At 38.8% G+C, this 25,318-nt stretch overlaps 1 protein-coding gene across 4 annotated transcripts in view; it reads right to left on the reverse strand.

The window, feature by feature from the left end:
• The window catches only part of INPP4B (inositol polyphosphate-4-phosphatase type II B), a 291,680-nt gene that overhangs the window by 176,209 nt on the left and 90,153 nt on the right, over positions 1 to 25,318 (reverse strand). For all 4 annotated transcript variants that reach the window (XM_066549472.1, XM_066549473.1, XM_066549475.1 and 1 more), the window contains exons 2-3: positions 13,184 to 13,393; positions 11,515 to 11,559 (exon numbers count right to left, since the gene is read on the reverse strand). In XM_066549472.1, coding sequence (XP_066405569.1) covers positions 11,515 to 11,559; positions 13,184 to 13,274 — 136 coding nt within the window. In that variant the 5' untranslated portion in view covers positions 13,275 to 13,393. The remainder of the gene's footprint in view (positions 1 to 11,514; positions 11,560 to 13,183; positions 13,394 to 25,318) is intronic.

The raw sequence follows: 25,318 nt of genomic DNA on the forward strand, positions 1-25,318 counted from the left end.
TTTAAAATGCTTCTTGATAACATAGCAGTTTTATATTTCACATAATAGGCAAAAACCACTCTAAAAATATGGCTGATAATAATAAAGTGTCCAGAACTGGACTAGAAAATTTATTTGCCACAGCAGATAAGGGTAAACACAATGAAGAAAAGCATTCTTAAGCATTTTGTTTGTTTTCAGCAAAGCACCTCAGGTCACGCTGCATCGCCTGTTGCGTGGGATTTTGTGCTGCTGCATTCAGGAGAATTTCAGTTTGCTCAGGGCCTGCAGAAGAACCTGATTCTTGAGTCAAATCTCACCAAAGGCCATGCATTTCAAAATTTCCAAAAATAAGTACATTTATAACTAATGTGTTCAAAAGGAGAGGATGACTTTAGTCTTCTATTAATTCCATGTTTTTCTATTTACGTAACTTCTCTTTCCACATATGAGCATTAAAAACAAGTCCACTGGGAAATGTTTTACAACATGAAAGTATTACCACAATTGTTTCTACAGGCACATTCAGAGATGTATTTAACAACTGCCACTTGAAACACAAAGGTTCAGCTAATGCAGCAAAGAGTCAAAGAAGTCAAGAGCTATCATGCCTTGAGTTATTAAAAATGTTTTCAGTTAATATATTATTGGCCTAACAACAGAGAGTTGTTCCATTTCTGTTTAGCCATTACCATTCTGCACAAGAAGCACCAACTCTGTGGCTACTAGAACCTCTAAATAATTTGCTTGCTTTTTGTCTTCCAAATAATCTCTACCAAACCTTTTGGAATTATGAGGCGACTTTACCTTCACAGAGAAAGATACACAAGGAATGAGATGGAAGGAATTCCCCGGGCAATTTTTCATTAAGTGCTCTACAGTCCGGGCTAAAGGTTAGAAAAGAACAACTGCAAAAAGCGACAGTAAAAAAAGTTGCAAGTAAACTCTGAACAAGCCAGAGATACCCACGAGTGGGTTTTAAACAGAACACTCAGACTCCATACACTGCTACTTGGCTTGGGAGGTATTTCAAGTCCCTGGGTATGTAAGCTTGGAGCTGTACGAGGTCCCCACACACCTGCAGGCTGGCTCCAGGCACATCCCGGCTGTTTCAGCGCTGACAACGCGAGCAGCTCCAGGCCCAGCTCTGGCCCTGTCGGGATCTGAACACCACACACCTCTCTCCTGACAGGGCACAGCTGCTCGTCCACATTGTGCAGAAACATCACCTCTGATTTCCTTCACAGCACACCCAGCGGGGAGGCTGAAGGAGAAATGGGGCCAGTGCCTCTCCTCATTCAACAGAGCACTGGACCACAAAGGGGTCACACACCGAGGGGATCCGCGGGTTTCAGCATTCTGCCCACCTCTAACCTAACAGCTGCAAACCACCAAAAGCTGCCAACGAATACACAAGAGAGAGGAAGGCTTGAGAGTCTGCTTGTATCCACTCAAAGCTGTCCCACCTTGACTGCAAAATAAGGGAGGTTTTCATGTCAGCAGGCATAGAGGGCACAAAAGACAATTGTAATTTGGTATTTTACATATATATTTTTAGATTCCAGTACCACTGAACTCAGGTTGCTGTCCATGATCACTCCAGAACTGAGGTCCACCCCATTGGAAAAAGGGCCCTAATCACTTAATAGTCATCATCAGTTTATTTTGTCTTTGACCCAAATTCTTTCCTTTGCAGAGAAAATGCTAAGAATTTAAACTCAGGGTACAACTCCATTTCAATTTTATTCCTGGCCAACACCACTTCTGCAAATACAAGTTTACTACACATTTTTTACTTCAAGCTTTCATTTTGCAAACATTCCATGAATAACTGTTCCTTGAAAGAACACACACCAAAAAAAAAAAAAGATTTTGCACATATACAAATATTCATAAAAGTGAGCATCAGTAACATATTATCCAGGCCAACAGCATCCACAAAACTATTTTAACAATTGCTGACTCTATTCAGTCCTGACTCTTTCTGCCCAAAAAGAAAGGCTATTCAGGCTGCTCTTAAATCCCTCTTGGTGTCTTCAGTGTGCCCCACATGATGGTTTAATTAAGATGCAAGGGTGAAAGTTCCCTAGAACAGCTTGAGTCCACATAGAGAGCAACCAATTTAAATAGTCTAATTTCAACATAACTATAAGTGATTATTTAGAGAGCTTGAAGATTTTTTTAGATCACAAGCTAGCTATCAACAGCAGTAAGGATCAACAGATACCTTACAGTCCATACACAGTACAGAATGATGGAGGAGTTCACGTCAAACCAAACACTACCAGCTATAAGCAGCCTCCAAACTCTTTCTGGAAAGTTACACGACAAATTCCAGGCACAGAGATTTTGGAATCAGCCTCAGGTTTAACAAGTCCAACCCCCCTGTCCAAGCAGGGTCAACCACAGCAGGCTGCATTCACTTGGGTATTACAACATCCAAGGACAAAGACTTCAGAACCTCCTCCAAGCACTGCGCCAGTGGTTGACCACCCTCACAGTAAAAAAAAAAAAAAAAAAAAAAACCAACTATCCCTGTCCAGTAATTCCAAATAAAATTTATTTTTCATTTATGCCTAGAAAAAAAAAATCCCAGGACTGCGAGGTCCAATTAGGCAGCAGCAGAGAAAAGGAAGATGTTAGGCACTGAAGCACACAACCAGGGATACTAAAAATGGCTTACTTAGCCAACTTAGTGGTACACACAATTTCTTTTTTAAGTAGATATAAAATTTAAAACTTTAATGCTACCAGACTTTGCATTTTGATGAAAAAAAGCACTGCTTCTAGCAGAAACAGTGTAGTTTTAAAAGATTTATGAAGCTGCGGAGAAGACCAAGGTCTATTGCTGAAAACGTTGTGCAAACACTGCACACCTTTTAAGCTTCCCTGACAACAGCACAGTTAAGGAGTTAGGAAATAAAAAATCTCTTGCATTCTGAAGAGCTAAAATGTCACCTTCCTGGGAGGCAGAGAAAGGTTGGAAGAAGGCAGCAGGACCAGGACTGCCATCCAAATCACAGTTGTGGGTAAGAAAGTCTTACAGATCCCTGTCTAACAAAGGAACAGCTCATCCTTATTTGTCTCTCTGAGTACAAATATCTCATAAGGATCAACACAATATTCTCAATAAGGATCTAAATCCTTGTCTATCCTCTTCATTCAGACAAGTTCCCTGGACCCACGGAGAACTCAGTCACAGATTTACCATGTACCAGGTAAGCACAAAGCCACCCAGTCACTCCGGGGCTGTCCCTGTGGATGTGCTCTGATACAGCGGCACAGTGCGCTCAGGGCCACTCTCACTGGGAAGATGCTGGCAAGAACATCTCCTTCCATGGCAGAAAACTGCCAGGGAGGCCATGGCTCTCCCCTTGACAGCTCAGCCACTGCACTGCCACCCCTTCTCCCACTCACCCTCCTCAGGCACTCCAAGATGCTAAAGCCTGAAGGGGGGAAGGATGCACACACCTTTGTGTACGCCCAAACTGCAAGTCACATTTCCCGCTGAGATCTGCCACACCCACGTGGGAGCCATCCTAGGCAATCTGAAGAGCCTCATGTGAGAAAATCAGGTTCAAATATTGAACTAGAAAGAGCAATAGACTGGCAAGGCAAATAGGAGAAAGTATGCACAGTAGGAGATATCTTTTTGGGCAAAAGCAGGAAGAGAAAAATAATGATGAAAAAACAGCAGCAGCATGTGCCAAAAATAACTTCTCTCTAATGCAATGATCTTTAATCCTACTTTCCTATGAACTAGTTTAAAAATACCCTTGTATTTAAAAATACAAGTTTTCCATTTCATCAGAATAACTGAGAAATTAATGTCACATTCCCCAGAACACCTAATAATTCAGAAGTCAAGCACGATGCTTGTGAAAATACTAAAGGACAAATTAAGGTGCCCACTAGTTCTTTTTTGGTGTTTAATACCTAAGTGAAAAAAAATTTACGAAACCTCAATTCTGAGAGCATTGCATTAAATCTCCGCCTATATCTATAAATTCTTTAGTAATTTTGGAGCCCTTTTACATATATAACTTTCAATCACCCTCACAAATTACCATTATATTACTGATAGCTATGAATGTTTTACATCAGAAACTAGAAATAGTTCAGGCAAAGCAGCATGGAATGAGGTAGATGAACCCATGCTAAGACTGAGCTCTTGTCATTAATCTGTTTCTAGCACTCTGCCTCACTGGGATACTGAACTGGAACCACTCTTCACAGAAAACGTAACTATTTTCTGCCTTGCCTCTGAAATTTTGGAGAAAAGGAATTTTGCAAGCATGAGGCAGCAATTGCAAAGTCTGTGAGAAAAACATACCATAGACACAAAAGCAGCATTTTCAATATCAAGAAAAATTCCTGATTTTACTAAGAACTCTACCAATTTTATTTATTTAAGGTTTGAAAAAGAAATGTCCTGCCTAGTCTTATCCTTCTTTTTTTTTTTCCATGGACTTATAAATGCAGCAGTTTTATAACTGACAAGATTTCAGCATTTGCACATTTCTGACAGAATTTAATCCTATTATCTGCTGCATCACTCAAGAGCTAAGATGATAAACCCCTGTCTCTCAGAATGGCTAAATTCCAAAAAACCCTTTCAACTGTTAAACAGCTTTTAAAATTCAGGCATATACAAACTCCTCTCAAAACAGATTAGCCACAGCTATTCAAAATTTATCTCTAGATAAGTGTTTATATCAAAACATCTGACAGTCATTGTGAGGATCTTTAGGCTATTAGATTTAAAAGTTTCCCTTAGTCACGGCCCTTATTTATACATATTTATATTTACAAGGTCATCAACCACTTTCTCCCAGTAGTCCAAATGCAATGTTTTTTTTCACAAAAGCTTCTGGAAACCGAAAATACTCCAATTTCATTGAGCAGAATGGAAGAAAACTGCCTGAAACTCAGTTTACACCTGGGTTTAATACTGATACTCAAAACATCCTCATGTTTCTTACTACTTGCCTCAGCCCATCAGCGGATTCCTGTAAACCCATCACACTGGAATATACTCAGACAGTAATGATTTGCTCCCTCATGCTGGTTCATCCTCTGCTCTGACCCACTTCAGAGCATATAAACATCCCTGCATTTAACAAGCCCACCATGGGGACTGACTAACTGCTACACAGCACCTTGTAAGGGAGAACTTTCATCTCTAACACCTACACAGAAATTGAATTTACACAAGTCAAAGCTGGTTAATGAAAACCATTAAGTATCAATGGATGCTGACAAGCTGGAAATATTTCTGCAACTACTTCTATTAGGAATTGCTTCTCACTGACACAGAAACAAAGTAGATAACAAAAATGAGTAATGCTACACAAGATGTAATGGGTTTTCAGCAACAAAAACAATTCATATTGATGGATTACATAGAATAGCTATATATATACATGTATAACTCTCTATACAGATAATTTCATTAAGAACTCTATTTAACTGTAAAGTACACATTATTATATACAGAATTTTCAGTTTCTCTTAATATGCAAAAAGCACAGAGAACACTAACTGTTCACATATCATCCCAAGTTTCAGGCTGGGAATTTTTGAGTCCTTGCATAGTAAGCCCTACAGTTAGTACAGATTAATATTTAAGGACTGTGACAGCATCCTGCTTCTTTAGCTGCAGTGCAAATTAAGACAATCCCTGCCCTAATAGGGGCTGAAGGATAGATTTCTAGAATTACAGTGCCTACAGGTACCAATTTAAAAATCCAGCCTAATTCTCTAGGACTCAAACCCACTTAAGCAGGCAACCAACAAACAAGTATATGAGTTTTTGAAAGGATTCTGATTTTGAGCTTTTTGGGGATATGTGTCCATGCAACACCCACATCCCACCCCACAAACTCCATTTCCTGGATTTGCTTTTCCAACATGACCAAGTCTTAATGGTAGCATATAAACAGTTTTGGCCTTGTTTTTCTGACAGAGTACACAACATGCAAAACTCAGGAGTGATGCTTTAAAGAGGTACACGATGACGAAGGAGCAGCGGTTCAGAAAGCTGCCTATTTAAAAACCCCGAACAGTCACACTCACTGTGGCAAGGGCTATCACACAACACCACAAGCCTTCTTGAAAGTGAACAAAGTACTTTGGGAGGAGAGGTGGATAAAAAAAAATTACATGGCATCTTGGCAAACCCGTTCTCAAATCACTTTCCAGCAATGCTCACACAATGTCTGCACGTAACAAAGAAAGCTGACTGTGAGTGCAAGAGAATGCAGGAGAGCACGGCAAGAAAAGCCGACTCTCCTCAGGGGTCACTAACTCAGCATCGCCCATCCATTTGCTGGATATGCATTATCCATCACCAAACACTGCCCAGAGAGGTGACAGCACGATGTCAAAGATGAGAGGCATTCACTACCTTAGAGCCTTTTGGAAAACTCTTTCACTTGCTGCTTCATCTGCACTGAAACCAACTGCAAGCTGGCTCGGAAGTGGAGGAAAGAAGAAATTCCTGCAGGAGCTACTGCAAAAACATTACAAGTCTTAGACAGTCTCAGACTGGGCTTGAATTGCTGTCTCTTTGGGAGGGTTCCTTCAGTCAAAAAAGGACTCATCCTAGCAACACTGAGTTACTATGAATAAACTGCATTTAAGGCATCTTATGCTGCAGTGCAAAAATCTCAAGGCAGACACAAGTCAAACAAGCAGCTCCCAGAGGAAAACAAGAGCATTCCTTCCAATCATGTGGTAGCTTTTCTGCATCCTCAATCTTTTCTGATCAATTTAAATTGTCTTTTTATTTACTATTTGTTATTGTGATGTAACAGTATCTAAGATAGATCAGTAAAACCAAGAGGGGGGAAAAAACAAACCTGACTAGCTGGTTTGGTGGAAGATGGAATTTGTGTGGGACCAGAACAAACTCAAGTAAAATTCAGAAAACTGTTACAACAAAAAGAGCAAAATGAATAAAATTTAAAACTCACAAACCCAGCCTTAACTTGTATATTTTTGCTGCTATTGTTTCTAACATGGCAAAGACAACTTTTTTTGAGGGAAAACTATCCCTGAGCAATATGTGACACTGTGAGTTTGATTCAGAGGGAGATGATGACTTTTTTTACAATTTTATTTGGCTAACACAACCAAGTATCATTTATTCACCAACTCACAACTCGATGAAGCAGAAGGCTAACCAAATGGGCAAATTCTACTAGGATCAAGACTGGCTTCAAGTTTGTGCTAAGGATAAAACCAGTCTCTCTGCTTATCATTCTTCCAGGAACAGCTGCTGCTGAAAAAGCTCCAGATTATGTTTCAGAATTGGAAAAATCATTTAGTCATGCTCTTTGAGCAGCATCAATGTACCATTTATTTTCAGTAGGCAGAGTTAAATCTGCTTCAAGACTTTTTCCAAAGGGATGGCATCACAATATCACTTGGGGAAAAATAAGATCATGGAGAATAAAAATTTCAGCATTTACAGGTAGACTGCTTTTGTATCAATTTGGTGAAAAGAATAAACATATCACCTAGAAATTTTTACTTTTAATTCTTTTGAGTACTTGCTCAAGTTTTCTGTGATTTGTGCACTATTTAATGTGATTTTGTAAAAACATAGTCATAAGATTGACATTACTCTACACTTTCAAAAGTGCCTAGAGGTTATTCAACAATAGAACAGTCCATCAAAATTCATGGATCTAATATATTTGCAAAAAAAAAAAAGAGCATGTTTGGAAATGTCAGACAGGTGCTGTCATAAAAATCACCACCTGAATATGCTACAGTAGGTGCAGAGACATTTTTTCTACACAGCTATTTTGGTTACTATTACCATACTACGGCCATCATATCCCTTGCACTCTGTTCACAAATCTAAGCAATTAGACAAATGCAAAACCACTGAAATTGTGTTGGTTATTGAGAGAGTAACTAACAAACTTATTTCTTCTTTTCCTCTGATTTATTGCTCCCTATTAACACCATGTTCATTACCTAGTTTGTGTTTGAGCACCTTGATCACTAACTATGCATTCTACCCCGTTCCCTCATTTTCCTGATGGCTGCAATTTTCTTGTGCTGCTTTGCCAGTTCACTACCAAATACCCTTAAAAGCACTAGTTCTTGAAAATTTCACAATAGCATTCAAAACACACAACATAATTTATCTCCCATAACTATAACCTTGTACATCAGCTGGGCTCACATACTTCACATTGACGTAGCACGGCTGCTTTGAAATCAGGAATCCACAACATATTTATTTAGATCTGGGACTCAAGGGCTGGGATATTTTGGAGAAGCAAGCAAGAAGAGCAGCTTCAAAATAAACATATCTATATAAGACCTAAAACTGCACACTTCAAAGTCATGGGAAAGATTTTTTCCTCAGTTTCACTGGTTTGTTATTCTTCAGGCCCAGTGTCCGGGTTCATTCCTTTGCTCTGCTCCTCCTCTCTACTCATCACCCTGCACAGGCTGTCATATCCCCCCTCCTAATGCTTCATGGAGCTGCATGCAGAACACAGGCACTCAAAATGCCAAACAACAAGAGAGAGAGTTTGCAAAGTTAAACTTAGCAGCAGCTGCAAGGTTCAGAAATCATCCACATTTCCAAAGAGTCCCCAGGAATATAAAACGCAAAAATCTTGGTCTAAAGGATGCTCTGTTACAAGACAGGCACGCTCCTGAAAATGCTGAATGAACTGCAGTGTAAAGCTGTAATTCAGGTGAGCTTTATTCTTTGATTTAACCTCAGGGAAAAAGAAAAAAGATACCACTTTATTGCACTTTAAAACAAAATAAGAGAAGGCAATACTTAGACATTTTATGAAGGGAATGCTTTCCAGAGTATTATGGACATAGGATGTTGCAAAGTAACTACCACAACAAAACACAAAATTCCAGGAAGAATTTTAATATCATGATTTCAAAATTTAGTCATCAGAACTTCAAACACTGAACAGCAGCACTTAGTTATAATGCCCCCAAATAAAACTCATGTATTTGGCAGCGCTCAAATATTAGTTAAAAACTATACTTTGTTTTAGTTACTGGAGTTCCACTTCTCAATGTTATTTATTGACCAACAAGTGACAAGAGATTTAAACTACAATTATGAGACGTTACAGTTTTTTTAATCTATTTAAACACATTTGTATATCAAATGATAGCAGCAAATGTCTATTTGACTATATATGTATAAGTACACTACTTAACTAATATAATAATATTGATTACATAACAAATATGAACAAAATTACAGGCATAAGCCCTTCTTTCAGGGCTAGAGACTGGCTTTATAAATCTTACTGTTAGATGTTTAAGTAAGAAGGATAACTGCTAAGAATTTCATTGACTGTTCAGTCACTAAAGGTGGATTCCCCTAATGCAAATGTGTTATGCTTCAGTATTTAGTACTATTTAAGGTTCAAGACACCAAGAATCACCTTCATACAATTGCCTGTGTTGCCAGATATTCCTGACTTAGGACACTGGACAGGACTATCAGCCAAAATCAAGAGGTTTATGCTGCTACTCCTAATTGTTACCTGAGCAGCAGCAGGATCCAGTGTATAAAATCATGACTCAATATTGCTGCAGAACAAACCACAGAACATAAACGCCAACTACAAACAGCCCGATGCAAAACACAAATACTGACACTGAGTGAACAGAGATCCATCCAGCACAAGCCCAAACAAGTCTGAAATTGGCTTTACTGTGTTTTTACACTTCTGCCTGCTGGGGCACATTTATCACTGAAAGCAACTTTTCCTGAAGCACTGCTCATCTAATTTGCAGTCAGTGCCTGTAGCACCTTTCTCTCCCTCTCAGACCCTACACCTGAGTCATTGTGAGAGTTTGTTATTGCTGGAATGCTGCAATTACTGGCTCTGCCCAAATACTACAGTCACATCACCTGTAAAATGTAAATAGAAATGCACAGAAAAGTTAAATCTGCTCCTAGTGATTATATAACATGGTGATTTCCCACCAACAGAGAATGAGGCCTTTGTTCTATGCCAACATTTAACAACTTCTGCAGAAACAGTCTATACAGAAAAAAACCCATAACCTACTCGACAAAATTCTTTGTAATGCCCTAACTACCAAATTTTTAAAAGACATACAGATAAAAAATACACAGATAAAATGTGAGGTATTCTAACAATAGCTGTATCAAATAGAACTGTGTCTGTCTCAAAGGGCACAGTTTTAAGGCATCAGCTAACCCAGTTCCAAGGACAAGGCCAGGAAAGAAGCCCCCAAAAGGCAAGGAGCAAAAACAGAACCACAGGAGCCACATCACTCATGTCATCCTGTTTGCTGTGCTTGGAATTTCTGAAGGACATTTGTTTGTAGACTATTTAAATTCTCCAAACAGAGCAGTCCAGTTGATATTTATATAATATTCTGCTCACAGTTATCTGTATTTCCCTCTCTCTCTTACACTTAAACTTTTTTTTGGAACAGATGTTATAAAAGTTTTTATACCAGAGTGAATTTTAACAGATGCTGAATGACACTGCGGAAAAGTTTCTTAGTGCACTGCTACACAACATCAGATATATATTCACAGGTGACATGGATGCAAACTTCGTAACAAATTTGACAAGTTTTAGTTCAGAATGCAGACAGCACGTAGAATTAAACATTTGAAAAGTAACTATTTGTGACTGTACTCTTTTACCAGAGACAGGGAGTAATCACAGGATCATCCCAGTTGGCAAAGACCCTGAGGAGAGTGGAGCCACCCATCAACGTTCTTATTTCCCACACAGAATTACTCTGTTTAGGCTTCTACAGCAAATCATTATTTCACTTACTATTTCAAAGGCTTCAAAGCTTTCACACTGAAAGAATGGTGAAAAGTAGCCAAGCTTGCTTTGCACAGTTTGAGCTGACATACTGTGCTCCTTGGTCTTGTATTACAAATATACCATTATTCAATTAGATTGCTTGACTTACTTGAGCCATCTGAATTATTCTGTACTTCTAAATGGAAGGGCAATCTTGAGCTGATAGAATCCCTCCCAAAACAATTCTGCTACATACTATAACAATATATAATTCTCAAATACCAATTATTAAATACACTAAGTATTACTAAGTATAAAATGGCAAAGTCAGGTAAACATTTACATTGCCTCCACACTACCAAATAACATCACATTTAGATTAAACTTTGTTCTAAAGCAACAGTCCTTTTATCTGAATATTGTTTCAAAAATTCAAATTAAATGTCTTTTTCCAAATAAGTAGTATTTCAAAAACTACATTCACAGAGCTGTTGGGCAGATTTTCACCCCGGTAGAGCAGCATAGCACTCAAGAATTCAATAAACCTTTAGCCATTCCAACCGATTAAGAAACTAAAATCAGTGTTTCAAAAGGCACACACAGGCACTTCTCCCATCTAGACCTTCATTTTTTTTAAAAAGGTCACATGCTACACTGTATAGCACTATATATATATATATATATATATAAACTCTTCACACACAGGCCATTATCATTTCAAAAATTCAAAATTGTATCTTACCAAGACTGAACTCCAGCTTTGGCTCATTTGCAATTCTCTGAATACCTTAAAAGGCCAAGAAAAAAAATATTAGTGATAAAAAAGCAAGACATGGAAATCAAATTAATACACAGTAAAACTTTCACATGCCTATAACTACTGCCATTGCCACTGAAGTAACATTTTATGTTAGAAACTCATGGTCAAAGCAAACTTGGATGAAACACTTGCCTGAAAAAAGGCTACTTTTGAATAAGACTTCCTTCTTAATAGAAACTTTCTGTTGCTGGGAAAGGAAACTAGGAAAAAAAAACCCAGGTTTTCATGGCTGTGTTACTTGTAAGATTTCCAGTCACAGCAACTGACTATTTATGTGTTGGGAAAATATTAAGCCTCATAAGTAATTTTTAAGTAGGTATGTCATCACATTAAAAACAAACTCCATGTTGAGTGAAAGCAGGTAGATCAGGTTAATAGAGTAAAATATAAACACGTTATTGATCAACAAACTGTATAGCAATGAGCCCAACTTCTTTTTGTTGGAGATTAAACACATTCATTCCTCTTCCTACAAAACTGGACCAGGAGCAGTTTAATCCATTGTGGAATTACGTTCTATTGCAAAGGGCAATATTTTCTTATGCTAAAATAAAGGAGTGAATCACAGAGATGCAACAAGACAAAAGTAGGAAGCAAGGAGAGACAGGTGAATAACCCTTAGGTGTTCACCTGATGCACAAATAATTGGAGCACAACTACAGTTTCAATGAACTTGCAGAAGTTAAACTCTCTTTTTGACATTTTGTATTCTCGAGTAAGCATTATTAATTATCGCTCAGTATTGAAGAAATTGGTCAGATGGGAAGGATTACAGTTAGTATATGGAGTGGAGTGAGATTTTTGTTAAAAAAACAAATTTAAAACCTACAAACAAAAAAAATCACCCCCAAACTTATAGCTGTGTCTGCTCCATAAAAACATTATGCTGCCAAGTCTAGATTCACACTGTTCTCATTAGTGTAGCTATTCATTCACATCTGTGTGAGGAAAATTACAGCTGCAGAGCTTAGATAGGTCAAAAAGAAAAAAAAATTGCGGTTTTTTATTTTTTGGTTTTTTTTTAATGGAGATTTAATAAATTTCTGAGTTGAACTCTGCCAGTAGCATATTGGCCTGAAACACCCTCATGAATGCTGGCTACAGCATTAAGTGAACTGAAATACAGTCTTCTGACTCCAGTGCACCAAACACAACTCAACATACAGGTACTTGCATTCAAATCCCCAGACTGCTCCTACATCACATAGAACAAACCTGTGATAGTAGTTTAAGTATCACTAAAGATTTATACTTTCATCAACATTATCAGACTATATTTTAAACAGTAATCCATATAGGACATAAAAGAGGAAAAAATTGCTTTAATTCTTACTAGAAGAAAATAGGTTAGAGAGAAAAACTCAAACACAGAAATCACACATTAGTTCCCCTGAAGGTTATGTGCATAAACCAAAACATATCGGGGAAAAAATTTAAGGACCATTTTCATCAGTTTATTTCCTCTAAACTGCACTTGGACAGGCAAGAAGTTGAACAGCATTTCGTACCCTGCTTGTGACACTATCTGAACTGCCACAGAGACTGGGCCACTTTCATTGTACCATTCCATAAAATGAGTACATGCACTTACTCGTAAACTGGGGCTCTCCTAGACTGTCTAACTGGGATGAAGGGAAAAACTGTCGTGCTTCATCTGATGATCTCTCCTCTTTGATTTCCATGATCAGCCTCCGGAGCTGCTGAATTTTATTCCGCAAATCTTCCGAGTTCACCTCTCCCAGTGCCACAGCACGAGATTCACAGTCTGGCTTGGATGCAGCTTCGAGGCAAAGATCCGGTTCTGCACTCAGAAAGCACGAAAGCAGCTCTTAGGGACTGTGATTGCAAAGGGGGATGATGGAAACACTGATTTCACAAACAATCAAAACCACTACATACACACTTATGTTCATGGTCACAGAACCATGCAGCCCCATCTACCTCCGGAGTCAAATCCCAGCTCCTTCAGAATTGCTGCAGTGCTCAGCATATCCACAGAGTAGTTCCAAGATGAGTTAACAGATGGCTAAATTAGGTGGCAGAATCAAACTAAAATGGGAAATCCTTTTCCAGCACAGATTCTGCAGCCTACCAGGCAGCTCTCTGAGCTGCTAATTTGACAAAGAATTTGATTCAGCAAGGGCAGCAGAGCGGTTCTGTCAGAGAGTGGGATTCACCAGAATTAACGTGTCCATCATCTCTGCTATTAAAGATCTCCATCATGCTCAGCCTCTCATTCATCCTTGCCAGAACACAATCAGGAACACATGCAGATAATTTAGCATGACATAACTCCTCTGTGAAGACTCAACAAGTCATATGTGGGAGCTTCAGACCTCATCATTATCCATGTGTCATTTGCTGTTCTGCCTGGAGTCTAATTGTTTAATGATCAAATCTTGTGGGAACAAAAGAAGAAGGGGGCAGGGAGGAAGCTGAAGCTCCCAAGGAATCCAGGGAAGTAGCAAGGGCTGGTCATTTGATTAAAGTTAGAACAGGAAGAAAAAACACCTTGTAGACATTTAAAATTCTGTAGAATAGACAGCTTCACAGAGTCACAAATTCAATGTAGCATTTAGGGCAGCACACACCGAGAAGAGCAAACTGGGAAAGAAAGAAAATCAATTTTTTTAAACAAGTTACTAACTAATTTAGAAACATAAAACTCTATAAAACACCTGTGCTATTGTATTAACAAGGACTGAAGTATTTCATTGGGCCTGAAAATCATTCTGAGCTAAATCAGCCATATATCATATCACTGGACAAAACAGAACACTGCAAGGTTTTCGTACTTAGTTTGAAAATCCAAACAACATGGAAAAGTTATTTTCCATACAATATGAACTTAAATTTATTTTACTACCTTGAGTATCTAACCTTGGGCACTTGCACACATGTTATTCTAAACCTGTTTGCACTTCATAAACTGAGCATCTGCCATTACAATAACCTCTGCTTTTATGGTTATGGAGGGGATAAAAGATGAAACCTCAAGTCTGGAAGGCTCTAAAAACTGTCTACAAATCCCTGTGGAGGTCAGACAAGTTTTTTGTCTGGGCTGGATCTAAGGAAATCCAACTGTATGGCTGCAGATGCTGCTAAAAATGCTGGGTAACATTTCATGTACCAGCTGGCCATAGATTTCATGAGGAAAGACTGGAAAGAGAAAGTGGAAACATCTGCTTCAGGGGCAGATGAAGAGCTAATAAGCATTTGAATGCTTGCCTTTAACCCTGACTCAGCCAGAAAAAAACACATATTCAATTCTTGAGAGAAGGATATTCAAAATCTTAGAGAGGTTTAGATGTTCATTAGATCCTGTTTTCAGATAAGATCTTCTCTTGAGCGACCAAAACTCATCAAGCTGAGCTCTGCTGTTTGTCCAAGATGACTGAAGAGACAGAAGACTTAGCTGTAAGCTCTCCTGGGATCTGGTACCCCATGTGAGCCATACTTTGATGAGGTAACCTTCAGAAAGACCAGTACTTAGAAGAGCTACTAACTTTTCTGTTGCTCTGATAAGATCTACACCAGCAGAGTGCTCTACTTCCTCCTGTCATTGACATCAATGAGTCTGAAGTCGGTCAGATTTCATGGTATTTTGGAGCTACTAGTGGAAAACTGAAAGGAAAGGTATGTAATAACCCAGCAGCAAGATCAAAATTAACTAATTATCTTGTATTAAAAAAAATAAAAACCAACCAAACAGAACTTTAAAAACTGAACAACAACCATAAAAAAAGAAACCACCCACACAAAAAAAAAAGCCACCAAAAAAAACCCCACCAAGTTAACATCTGCTTATACCATTCAACCTTTAAAAGCACAAAAGCACAGATAACTTTAATAAAAGCAGTTTGGATATCCAAAATACCTTAGGTGAAAGAAAAGCTGTCAGAGAAACAAGTCAACACTTAACAGCCAAAAATCCAAATATACTAAGGTGTTCTTTTCTTTCAGCTGTTTATCTTTAAATGGAAATAAGAACAGTAATCTTGCCTTGAAATATCCTACCACTAGCTTGATAAAAAACATCTGCTTTAGGAGGAAATCTGTTTTTCAATTCATGAAATCATGTTATCTATATTTACCTCTTAGCTGTAAAAATCAGACTGCCAAGCTCAAAAGGCATACTGAATCATCATTAATATGCATGGAACCAGAAATGGAGAGCGAAACGCAGTAGGAGTGGGCATAATTCTGATCTATTGCTAGTTTTGAGATGTGGAAATTCATTCTCAACTATCACTTTAGAAACTATAGTCTGCTATATTTAGTCCCTTGGAGTACTCTGACAGCTAAGCTAAATTCTGAAAAGCATATGAGAATGCCTGGAAAACACTCATCACCGCAAACGTACAAAGTTTCATTCTGCAGTAAGAACGAAGGTATCAGTGGGTATACGTAAGGTACCTATTTTCCATTCTGTTTCAGTGCACACATAATCACAGCATGGTTTGTGTTGGAAGGAACCTTAAAGATGACCTAGTTCAATCCCTCTGCCCCTGGACAGGAATACCTTCTGCTAGACCAGGCTGCTGAAAGCCCCACCATATAATGTACAAAGCCCACGGTCAATATCCACAATGACAGCCTTGACTTTTTTAAAGGATCACTATTTGTCCTACCATGCTAACGTGCAAAGTAAGAGAGTTCAAAAAGGTTAAAGCTTGTCTGTCTCTTTTCACACACAGCAGCAAAAAAGCAATTCTCAGCTCAGCTGCTAACTCAGCAGAGGAAAAGGGTTAAGAATATCAGTGAGTCACTGACGCTGTAAAATATAAAGCACCATCACAGCTAACCACCATATGCTGTAACAAAAGTAGAAGGAAAGCTTTGATACATAAATTATATCCGCAGGATATTTCTAATACAGACATCAGAGGCTTTTAATTCACAAAGCTGTCTGAATTCTATATGCTGATGCATTTCATGTTCAAATTAGTAGCGATGAAATCATCCCATGGTTACTCATGATGGTATGTTAATCTTTCTTTGGAAGTTACATTTTCAAACAAAGATAAAGAACTTAATTAAAATTTTTATCTTCAGTGATGTTTCTTAAATTTTGCAATGCTGGAATCAACTTACATAAGTTACTATTATAAGCTCCATTTAAGTCCCTACAGAGCCTCACTAAGAGTGTATTTGAAATTAATATAGCACGATGCCCCAGGTTGACTGCTGCAGTAGAACAGAGTTTCTTCTCGTACCTGTCACCTTCCACATCTGCCACACTGCTTATACCCTTTCATTAAATACCACACCTACACCAGAAGCAATGCAAACCACACAAATATTTGAATACCACACTGATATCTCAAGATCCCTGAACAAATACACTGCAGCATTCACTGAAAGTTCCAAGGGGGGGCCTTTTCAAAGCAGTGGACTGCTTCGGCTGAATGGAAGCAGTTCATATCTCTGCCTGGACCATCAGTCTGCCTTAAAAAAGGCAGGATTCAAACATCTTCTTTCTCTGCCTAGAACTGCAACAGAAACCTTGGCATATGCCTCACTTATTGCATCTCTAAAACAGGGAGTGATCCTGACCTGCTTTTCCAAGCCACCACAATTGAAACAAAAGTCTCCAAGTTCAAGTGGCTTGCATACTACAAACGGCAAAAGGGAATGCTTGCTGTCTTAGGGGCATTCCTACATAGAGGCCCCTTTTTTATTTTCCTGATTTGTGAAATTCATCTAATGTGAGTTAGATGACTGACCTTGTAAGAAGATCTGTTTTCTTCCTTGGCTCCCTCCCACCCTCCTCACCAGCCCTACCTGGATGATACCTCCCTAGCTCTAACTAAGGACCACACACAGTGAAGCAATGCAGTCTGTAAGGAATCTCTCTCCCTGAATGACAGAAGAGATTCACAGATCAAGAGAAGGCAGTGCCTGCATGCCGCCTCTCACATCTGGTTTCACTTCACTGTGCCTGTGGTTTTTTTCCTTGGGGACATTGCCAATTTTGCATTGTACACCACCACGTGGAGGAAAGGAAGCAGACTTTTACACGCACTGTGCAACACAGTGGTCAACTTCAGACTGTTCCCAGGGTCAGCGGGAACATCGAGTCACAGAGCTCCTACTGCCCTATTTCAGGGAAACACCACAGTGACCCAAAGACCACCCTGTCTTGCTAACGGTGACCAGTTCCCAGTAGAAGGGCACATAAAGCCATCAGCCACATGCAGAGTGAAAGTTCACCTAACAAATCCTTCTCTTTGCTTCCATGGCCCACTTGGAAACCTTCTGAGTTAGGCTGCTTCACGAGCACTCGACTTGAAGCCCTGACAGGATTATCTACTTTGTCTGACTTCTTCTGTACAGCCCTCCTGTCTCACGGCCCACAGAGCCCTGAGGTAATCAGCAGCTCCACAGAATCACTAGAGGTTGCAGGAACAGGTCCTTATTTTTCCCTCCATGCTTACTCCACCGCCCTTGATTATGTCCTCTTCCTCAATATCCCAGTCAGTCTCCATTTCTCACTTTTATGACTCCTAGGATTCAACCCACTAGTCAGAGACACATGGAGACAACTGGACAAAGGCCCTCTCCAATCCCCCTTCATGGCTCCAAATTGAAGCTTGCAAGATGAAGAAAATGTCTTTTTACCACAAGTTAAACCTCACAGCCTCTTTCTTGGAGCTTCTGCTGTGCTGTGGCACAGCTGTCCTCCATTAGTTCCACAAGAAATTTGACATCGTTAGGAGGTATGCCCTCCTATCCTGCATTTCATCTGAATCCTTTAAAGTCACAGATACACATTCTAGAGCTTTTTTTGGCTCCCAATAGCCAATGGATCTCATCTTGTGAGAACCCAACTAGCTTTTCATGGTCAAAGCCCCTACTGATACAAGGCCTCTCTTCCTAGTTCCTGAGTTTCGCTTTTCTCCCCCATTTTGTCTTCTGAATTTCATTCTACCCTACAGTACATGGACTATTATTTCACTTCTTTTAGTATTTTATCCTCATTCTGCACATCGTGTATCATCTTCATTTGTCTTCAGTTTTGTTCTAATACCTCGTAATAGTCCGGCTTTCTATTTCCATCCAACACATCATCAGCCAGGTTGTCATCCTTGCTCTCCAGCACAGGAAAATTGCCAAGTCTGAAATACATTTCTCCTCTACCTGTCTTGTCTTTTCCTCTGTCTTGTTTGGTCATGCCCCAGGAATTCATCATCATTTGCTGGCTCGTTTTACCTGGAGTTTCCTACACTGTCTCCTGTGTTCCCCTTTAATATGTTTTTAGAGGATGCACAGAATGCCACCCTTACACATGGCTCCTAATGAAACACCATCAACCTTCAAAACTTGGTTTTGGAAAGTTCATGCTTATTTCTTCCTCCACACATATTCACAGGCTCTTTTTTCTCCACAGGCAGCCTGAAGTGCTTACTCAGTATCCTTTGTTGTCTGTGTCCCCAGATTTTGGGCTTACAACCTGCCAGTGTCACTGCCATAGAAACTGTCCTGTTTGCAGGCTTCAGAGCTAATTGAGTCCTGTCAGCAATTACAGCCTTATTCTGGATTCAGTTCAGCAGCATTGTGTTCAGGCACTGTAACACAAGTGCCAGAAGGGAACTGACACAACTGTATTCATACTCAAAGCTGGCAATTCCATGAATGAACTGGACTCATTGAGGGCACAATTACAAAGTCTCAATTTGAGAGTCAATGGGAAACATTGAGCTCTTATAGTCAAGGAGAGCAATACTTCCAAACCCAGAAAGAAACACTTTTTGGTGCAGTGCCTCAACACCAGGTACAAAATATATGACTTTGTTCCCTACAAAAGATAAAGGATCTGAGCTACTCCCCAGAACACTACCCCAATAAGGATAAAATCCACAATGAATGTAATTGAAGTCAACTGCCTTCTCAAACATGATCAACCACTATGAATCACTTCAGCAGGTGAGGACAAAAGTCAACATAATTAATGCAACACTTCCTTAGAAGTGAGATGGAGATTTTGGCACATAAAAAGATGATAGGAGTTTCTACTGAATTAAAATGTATCCATCAAGCCCACAAATGCAGCCTAACATTTTTACCTCTGGTCTTAGACCATCACAGATAACAGAAAATGGCAAACTGTTCTAAGGACTTCAAAACTCTGCAGAGGTATCAGAAAGAATTCATGTCATAAAAAAATTGTAATACAATGGCTAATTGTAAAATAATGGCTATTTCAGTGGCTCCTGCAGAGAAAACTGTCAGCACTTGCTCCAAATAAAATCTTTCCTCTAAATAAGGATCCTGATTTATATGAGATAGCCATGTTTTCTGCTGTTTTCAACAATTTTATGAATCAAGAATTGGTAAGAGGTAAGAAAACCAGAAAACTTGTCATTTAATAGGGAGTTTAGCAATGATTAGTTATTGAAGAATAAGATGCGTTGACTATGCATCAACATAAATCCCATCTTGTACAAGACATCTGACAAAACAGAACCTCAAACTTCTATTTATTGTCAGAGAAACACGATGGCGTGGCTTTCAGTTGATTTTACGATTTTCTTTGTAGGCATGAATTCAGAGCCCACCAGTATTTAAGTGTATGCATCCAACAGACAGCAGGATATATTCTAGTTAAATTTCTAGCAAAATTCCTGGGTGACTGGGGTTTTTTATTTTCATTTTTGTTGGCAGAAATAAAAGCGTCACACTGGACATGTGGAGATATGTCTTAATTAGTGAGAACTATTGAAACATCTGTTTTACTCCTGAATTCCACTAGCCAGAAGCACCCCAGGATTACCACTTCAGAGGCATCAGAACTCTGTGAAACCAAGATGGCAAAACATTAGGATTTGGAACCTGACTGGGAAGTCCTTCTGTTTGGCTGTTTACACCTGAAGCGACATGGACATACAAAGACAACAAAGCATAGAAGGCACTAGGCAGATGGATAAAGGCATTCTTTAATTACTGATCTGTGCCATCCTCCTTCAGATCAATGACTTACAAAATGAGTAAACTGTAAGAAAAGACCCTGCAGGAAACTTTAAAAAGTAACTTCAGAGGTTTTTTGTCATACTTCCAGTATTCAAAAGCTTAGATGACACCTCATTCCTAGGCAAGTTAGGCAAGCCCAGCTCATTCAAACTTTGATATTTTCTAACAAGGCTGAATCAAATGTCAGGTTCTATTCAAAGACTAGGATATTTTCAAGTGAACAAAATAGCACATAATTTTACAGAAGGCATTTCTCCTCCATTTTTATTTGAAAGGGATTTCTTTAACAGCACTTGAAATTTCGAATATGGTCTCTGGCTATGAAATTCACATGACATTGAATGATATGGACCTATTGCTGAATGCAATAGGATATAAATTACCACTACAATTTTTTGTGAGTGCTTTGCAGACAAGATGCAAACTCTTCTATCTAATAAGTGTGACTCATATTTCAGAAAAGTGAAGCTATCAATCACTCCCTCAGGATTAATATTTTTCCCTTAAAACGCTTATTATCCATTTTTCATCCTGAACATCTGGTAACAGATAACCCTTAGACTATGCACCCATACACACCCTTCATACCAGGTTCCCAACATGAAGGACACAGAGCTCATTCCCAACTTCAGTGAGATTCTGCAGGGATTAAAGCAAATGCTTGTTTTAGCACTCCTTCCTCAGGTAGTACTTTATTCCAAGTGATCCTAAAGATAAAATATTTTTCATGTTGTGCAGCAATTTTAAAGAAAAGCCTGAGCCTTAGTTTAACATATCTGCCACTTAATGACTTCATAAAACAGTTCATATTTATAACACCTACCTAATATGCACAAGTTTTGTTGTCGACCCCTTTCTCTGTATCTATGCTGCTTTATTTGGCCCACCAGGACAAGACTCCAACTTTCTGCCAAGGGTTTCAGATTAATTTTCAAGGGGATGTCTTGATCCTGCTTTTCTCACAAAAGGACCTTTTACTTACATAGCGCCACACTGTCTTTTATGACCAAAACTGTGACAATTCAATAAAAGAAGACTGAAAGGCTGACTAGAAACAGAACACCTGACACTTCAGAAAGTCTAAAAAGGATTTCCTTGAAAACTCTCTATTTATTCTCTCTAACCTTTTACCACTTACTAAATGAATACTCCAAACCCAGTTATTAAACACAAATCAACACCAAAGGAAACAAAAGGTTAAAATTAAACAGCAGAGTATGAAAAAAGCATAGAATGTTGTATTGAAATATACCAGAAGTCAAGAGAAAAGCTGTAGTACACTAAGAAAAAACTGTCTCATCTAGAAACTACTTGTAAACTGATTTCTCTGAAAAAATTATTCAGACTGGGCTGGCAATTTTTCAGTGGAGATCTGACCAGGACAGAAACATGAGAAGCCCCCAGACTTAACATTCCCTCCAAAACATGTAACTGTGCTAAGTGGATATATCTGTCAGTAGGCAAAGAAAAGCAACTCGCTGTTAGCCAGTTTTCAGGTGAGCCAGGTGTTTGGAAAGACAAAGCCTGACAAATTAAAGCTTCCATGTAGTTTTCTATAGTTTCCAAGACTGAAAGACGTGGTGTTTTGATTTGTACATGAATGACAGGTGTGTAATACAAATAAATTAGCAAGCAGGCAGCAAAAATAGCTTCCAAACTATTCTCGAGAAGATGTCTCAGTGCAGTCTGTCTCACAATGCAGCTGACATACAACAGTAATTGCAAACACAAGAGAGAAGAAGATGATTTCAAGCTCTCTGCATTTTAAGCCCCCAGATGCTGCAGCTCAAGAGCCTCTTCAGAGACAAGTTACTCTGCTCTCTGCACCAGTGGAAGCTGGAATGAAGCAATGCTGCAGCTTCAAAGGAATGTCAATGCTCTTCCAAGATCCACAGTCCAGACCACTGACACAGTAAATACACTATGTGTATTGATTTCTTCTATGCATAAGATAAAACAACAAGGGAAAAAAGAAAAAGGGATGAAAGAGCATAAGGCTGCCAGAAAATAAAGCACCTGTTGCTGCAAAACATTGCCCACATCCTGACACAAACCTGAATAATAAAATCTTCAGAACTGCCATTACGGCACACTTTTCATCCTTTAGATGAGGTGTGCTGTGGCCTGTCACACAACAAGCTAACGAGAAATTTACTTACAAATTAAATAATGAAATTGTAATCAAGGAAACCTTATGTATATCTGATAAACAATGAGCTTTGTTTTTCAACACCTGAAGAGATCCAAAATCTCCCTTATTTTAGATGTATAACACAAGTTCATCTGGACTAGCTATAATCTTATTCTTCTAGGTTTTCGTTTATTAAAAGGGCACATTATAATGATCTGGTCTTTACACATAGAAAATCTGATCAAAATCAGATCTGTACCACGGTGTTAAGGAGTAATATATCAGGGGGTTTTGCTCCTGCCATTGGTATTATTCAATAATTGTTAGAAAAACTCACTGAGTCAATCCAAATGCCAAACAGCAACTAGACCAACTCTTACATTTTTCTCTAAAGACTGACAAACTCACCAGGCATCCCACCACCATCCCAGATCGGGAAATTGTTTTAAAACAGGGATTTGAGGAGACAATTAAATTACTTCTAAATCTGAAGTAAATATCTCAGTGAATCTGCTAAAGAAGAATCACCAAATCTAGAAAATTAAACCACTGAGAAACTTCCGAACCTGTCAAAGAGAACATCACGTTTGACCTATTTTTGCATTCCTGTAGATCTGATTTGATGTACCATTGTAGGGGGGAAGAAGTGTCATTGTGAATCGATTTTCCAATAGGAGATTCACTCCTGGAGGCAGGGCAGGGAACCCACTGATAGGTCTATCAAGCCAAGAACTAAGCTGACAGTTAAAATTACAAGTGACATTCCAAATTATTCCTTTGTGTTAGAACAGTAAGTAGAAAAGTAAAGCTATAGCACTGTAGAAAGACCACAACAGAAAGTAAAAATTCTTCTGATAAGACACTATTTAAGGTCTCTCCAGTCAGCTGGGTGGTGTGCCATGTGTGAATTGCCCAGCTGATTTCTTTTAAAAGGGCATATTCACAAATTTCAAAAAATAAAATCAAAACCCTGTAGCTAGGGATGCTACATACACCAAACTACTTGTGTTCTTTCACATCAGTTATTTTCCCTGATACTGGCAAACGAGCTAATCAGACTGAAACTGATAGTAGCTCAATAATGCCGGTATGTACATGGGTTACACTTTTGACAAGGCTATAAAAACATTACCTACGTTAGATATTTGGGCATTAGCACACATGAGGTTCATCTCTCCACAGATAAAGTACAGCTTTATTATAGAATCAAGAAGAAAAAAAGAAACAGGAATTATAGGGTAATATCATTCACAAACAGAAAAGTTAGTGGCCTTAAATTTATTTCAGTATGTTTCCACAGCAATACGGTCATTACCAAACATAGTAACAAAAATTTTCTAATTTTGAGATATTAACAAATTAGTCCAGGGCAATCACAAACATGTAATCTGCAGAATTAAAAACACCCCTTGAAATGCTAGCAAGCAGAATTCAACAATCCAACATCTCCTTCAATATTCTATATTCTTCTGCCATAACGCTATCTCCATCCTGTGTCTATTAAGTAATATGCATTCTACAACCCAAGCTGTGAGATAAGGAACAAGGCAGGTGCTTGGCATCTGATGAGGTGCTTCCATTACTCCAGGCAAGCTGTAACCTTGTGGCTCATTACAACCACCTTTACAAACTGTCAGCTCCAAGATGCCCGAATCATCTCTCACAAAGCATGAGCTACCCACTGTGATTAAACCATCATGCAATGCTACGAGATGCCAACTTATTCTGACAATATAACACCACTCATCTGCATTCCCTCTGCAAAATGTTGATTTATGTTACTGAGCGAGTTCTGCAGAACACTAAACTAGCTTTAATAGATCAGAGTACCTTTCATAAAAGTGAATACATAACCAAAAGTAGTTTCCTTTTCAATTGCAAAATGTATTAGTACTAATTATAATGCACAAATACACGTTCACTTAATTCATGCCCCACATTAAATCGGTTAATTATCTCAAGAAATAATTCAAGAATTATTTCAATAATAACTTCAATAAATTATTCAATCACTTAATTACCCTTCCCACCAGAATTTAGTTATATGCATTTTAGATACTTATTTTAAATTTTTCAAAGTTATATTCTGGTCTAAGTCTCCAGTGATGTATCACAACACATACCCTGGATAATTAACTTTTTAGCAGAAGTTTTCCCACTTTGTTCTACACTTTTGGCAGTTACATACAACAGCCCTGACTACAGCTTTGCCCACAGACAGATCGCAGTAATCCTGGGAAATCTGCTATGTCTGAGCATGTGCATACTCGACATAAAACTGACACACCATGTTTCCAAGCAAACTGCTGTATCAGACCAAAGACCCCTTTATTCTGCCTGCAGGTGACTTAATGAAGTATCCGAGGAGGAGGAAAAGCAGGGCAACCAGATGCAGTCCTCTTTCAGCTCTCCTTCCTTTTCACACTGGGATTTTTTCCTCAGATGTCTTTTCCATTCACTTACTCTCAATAATGGTCCTTGAGAGTGCCTCATACTTTTTCCAACATGTGTCTGCTTTTAGCATCTACAGGACATCATGGCAAGCAATTCCAGTATTTCCACTACCCATTCCACGAAAAACCACCTTTTGTTTGTTTGCAAAATCCAGTTCCCCCAGCTTCATTT

The sequence above is a fragment of the Molothrus aeneus genome, chromosome 4 (genome assembly GCF_037042795.1).
Source record: "Molothrus aeneus isolate 106 chromosome 4, BPBGC_Maene_1.0, whole genome shotgun sequence".
Classification (NCBI taxonomy): Eukaryota; Metazoa; Chordata; class Aves; order Passeriformes; family Icteridae; genus Molothrus; species Molothrus aeneus.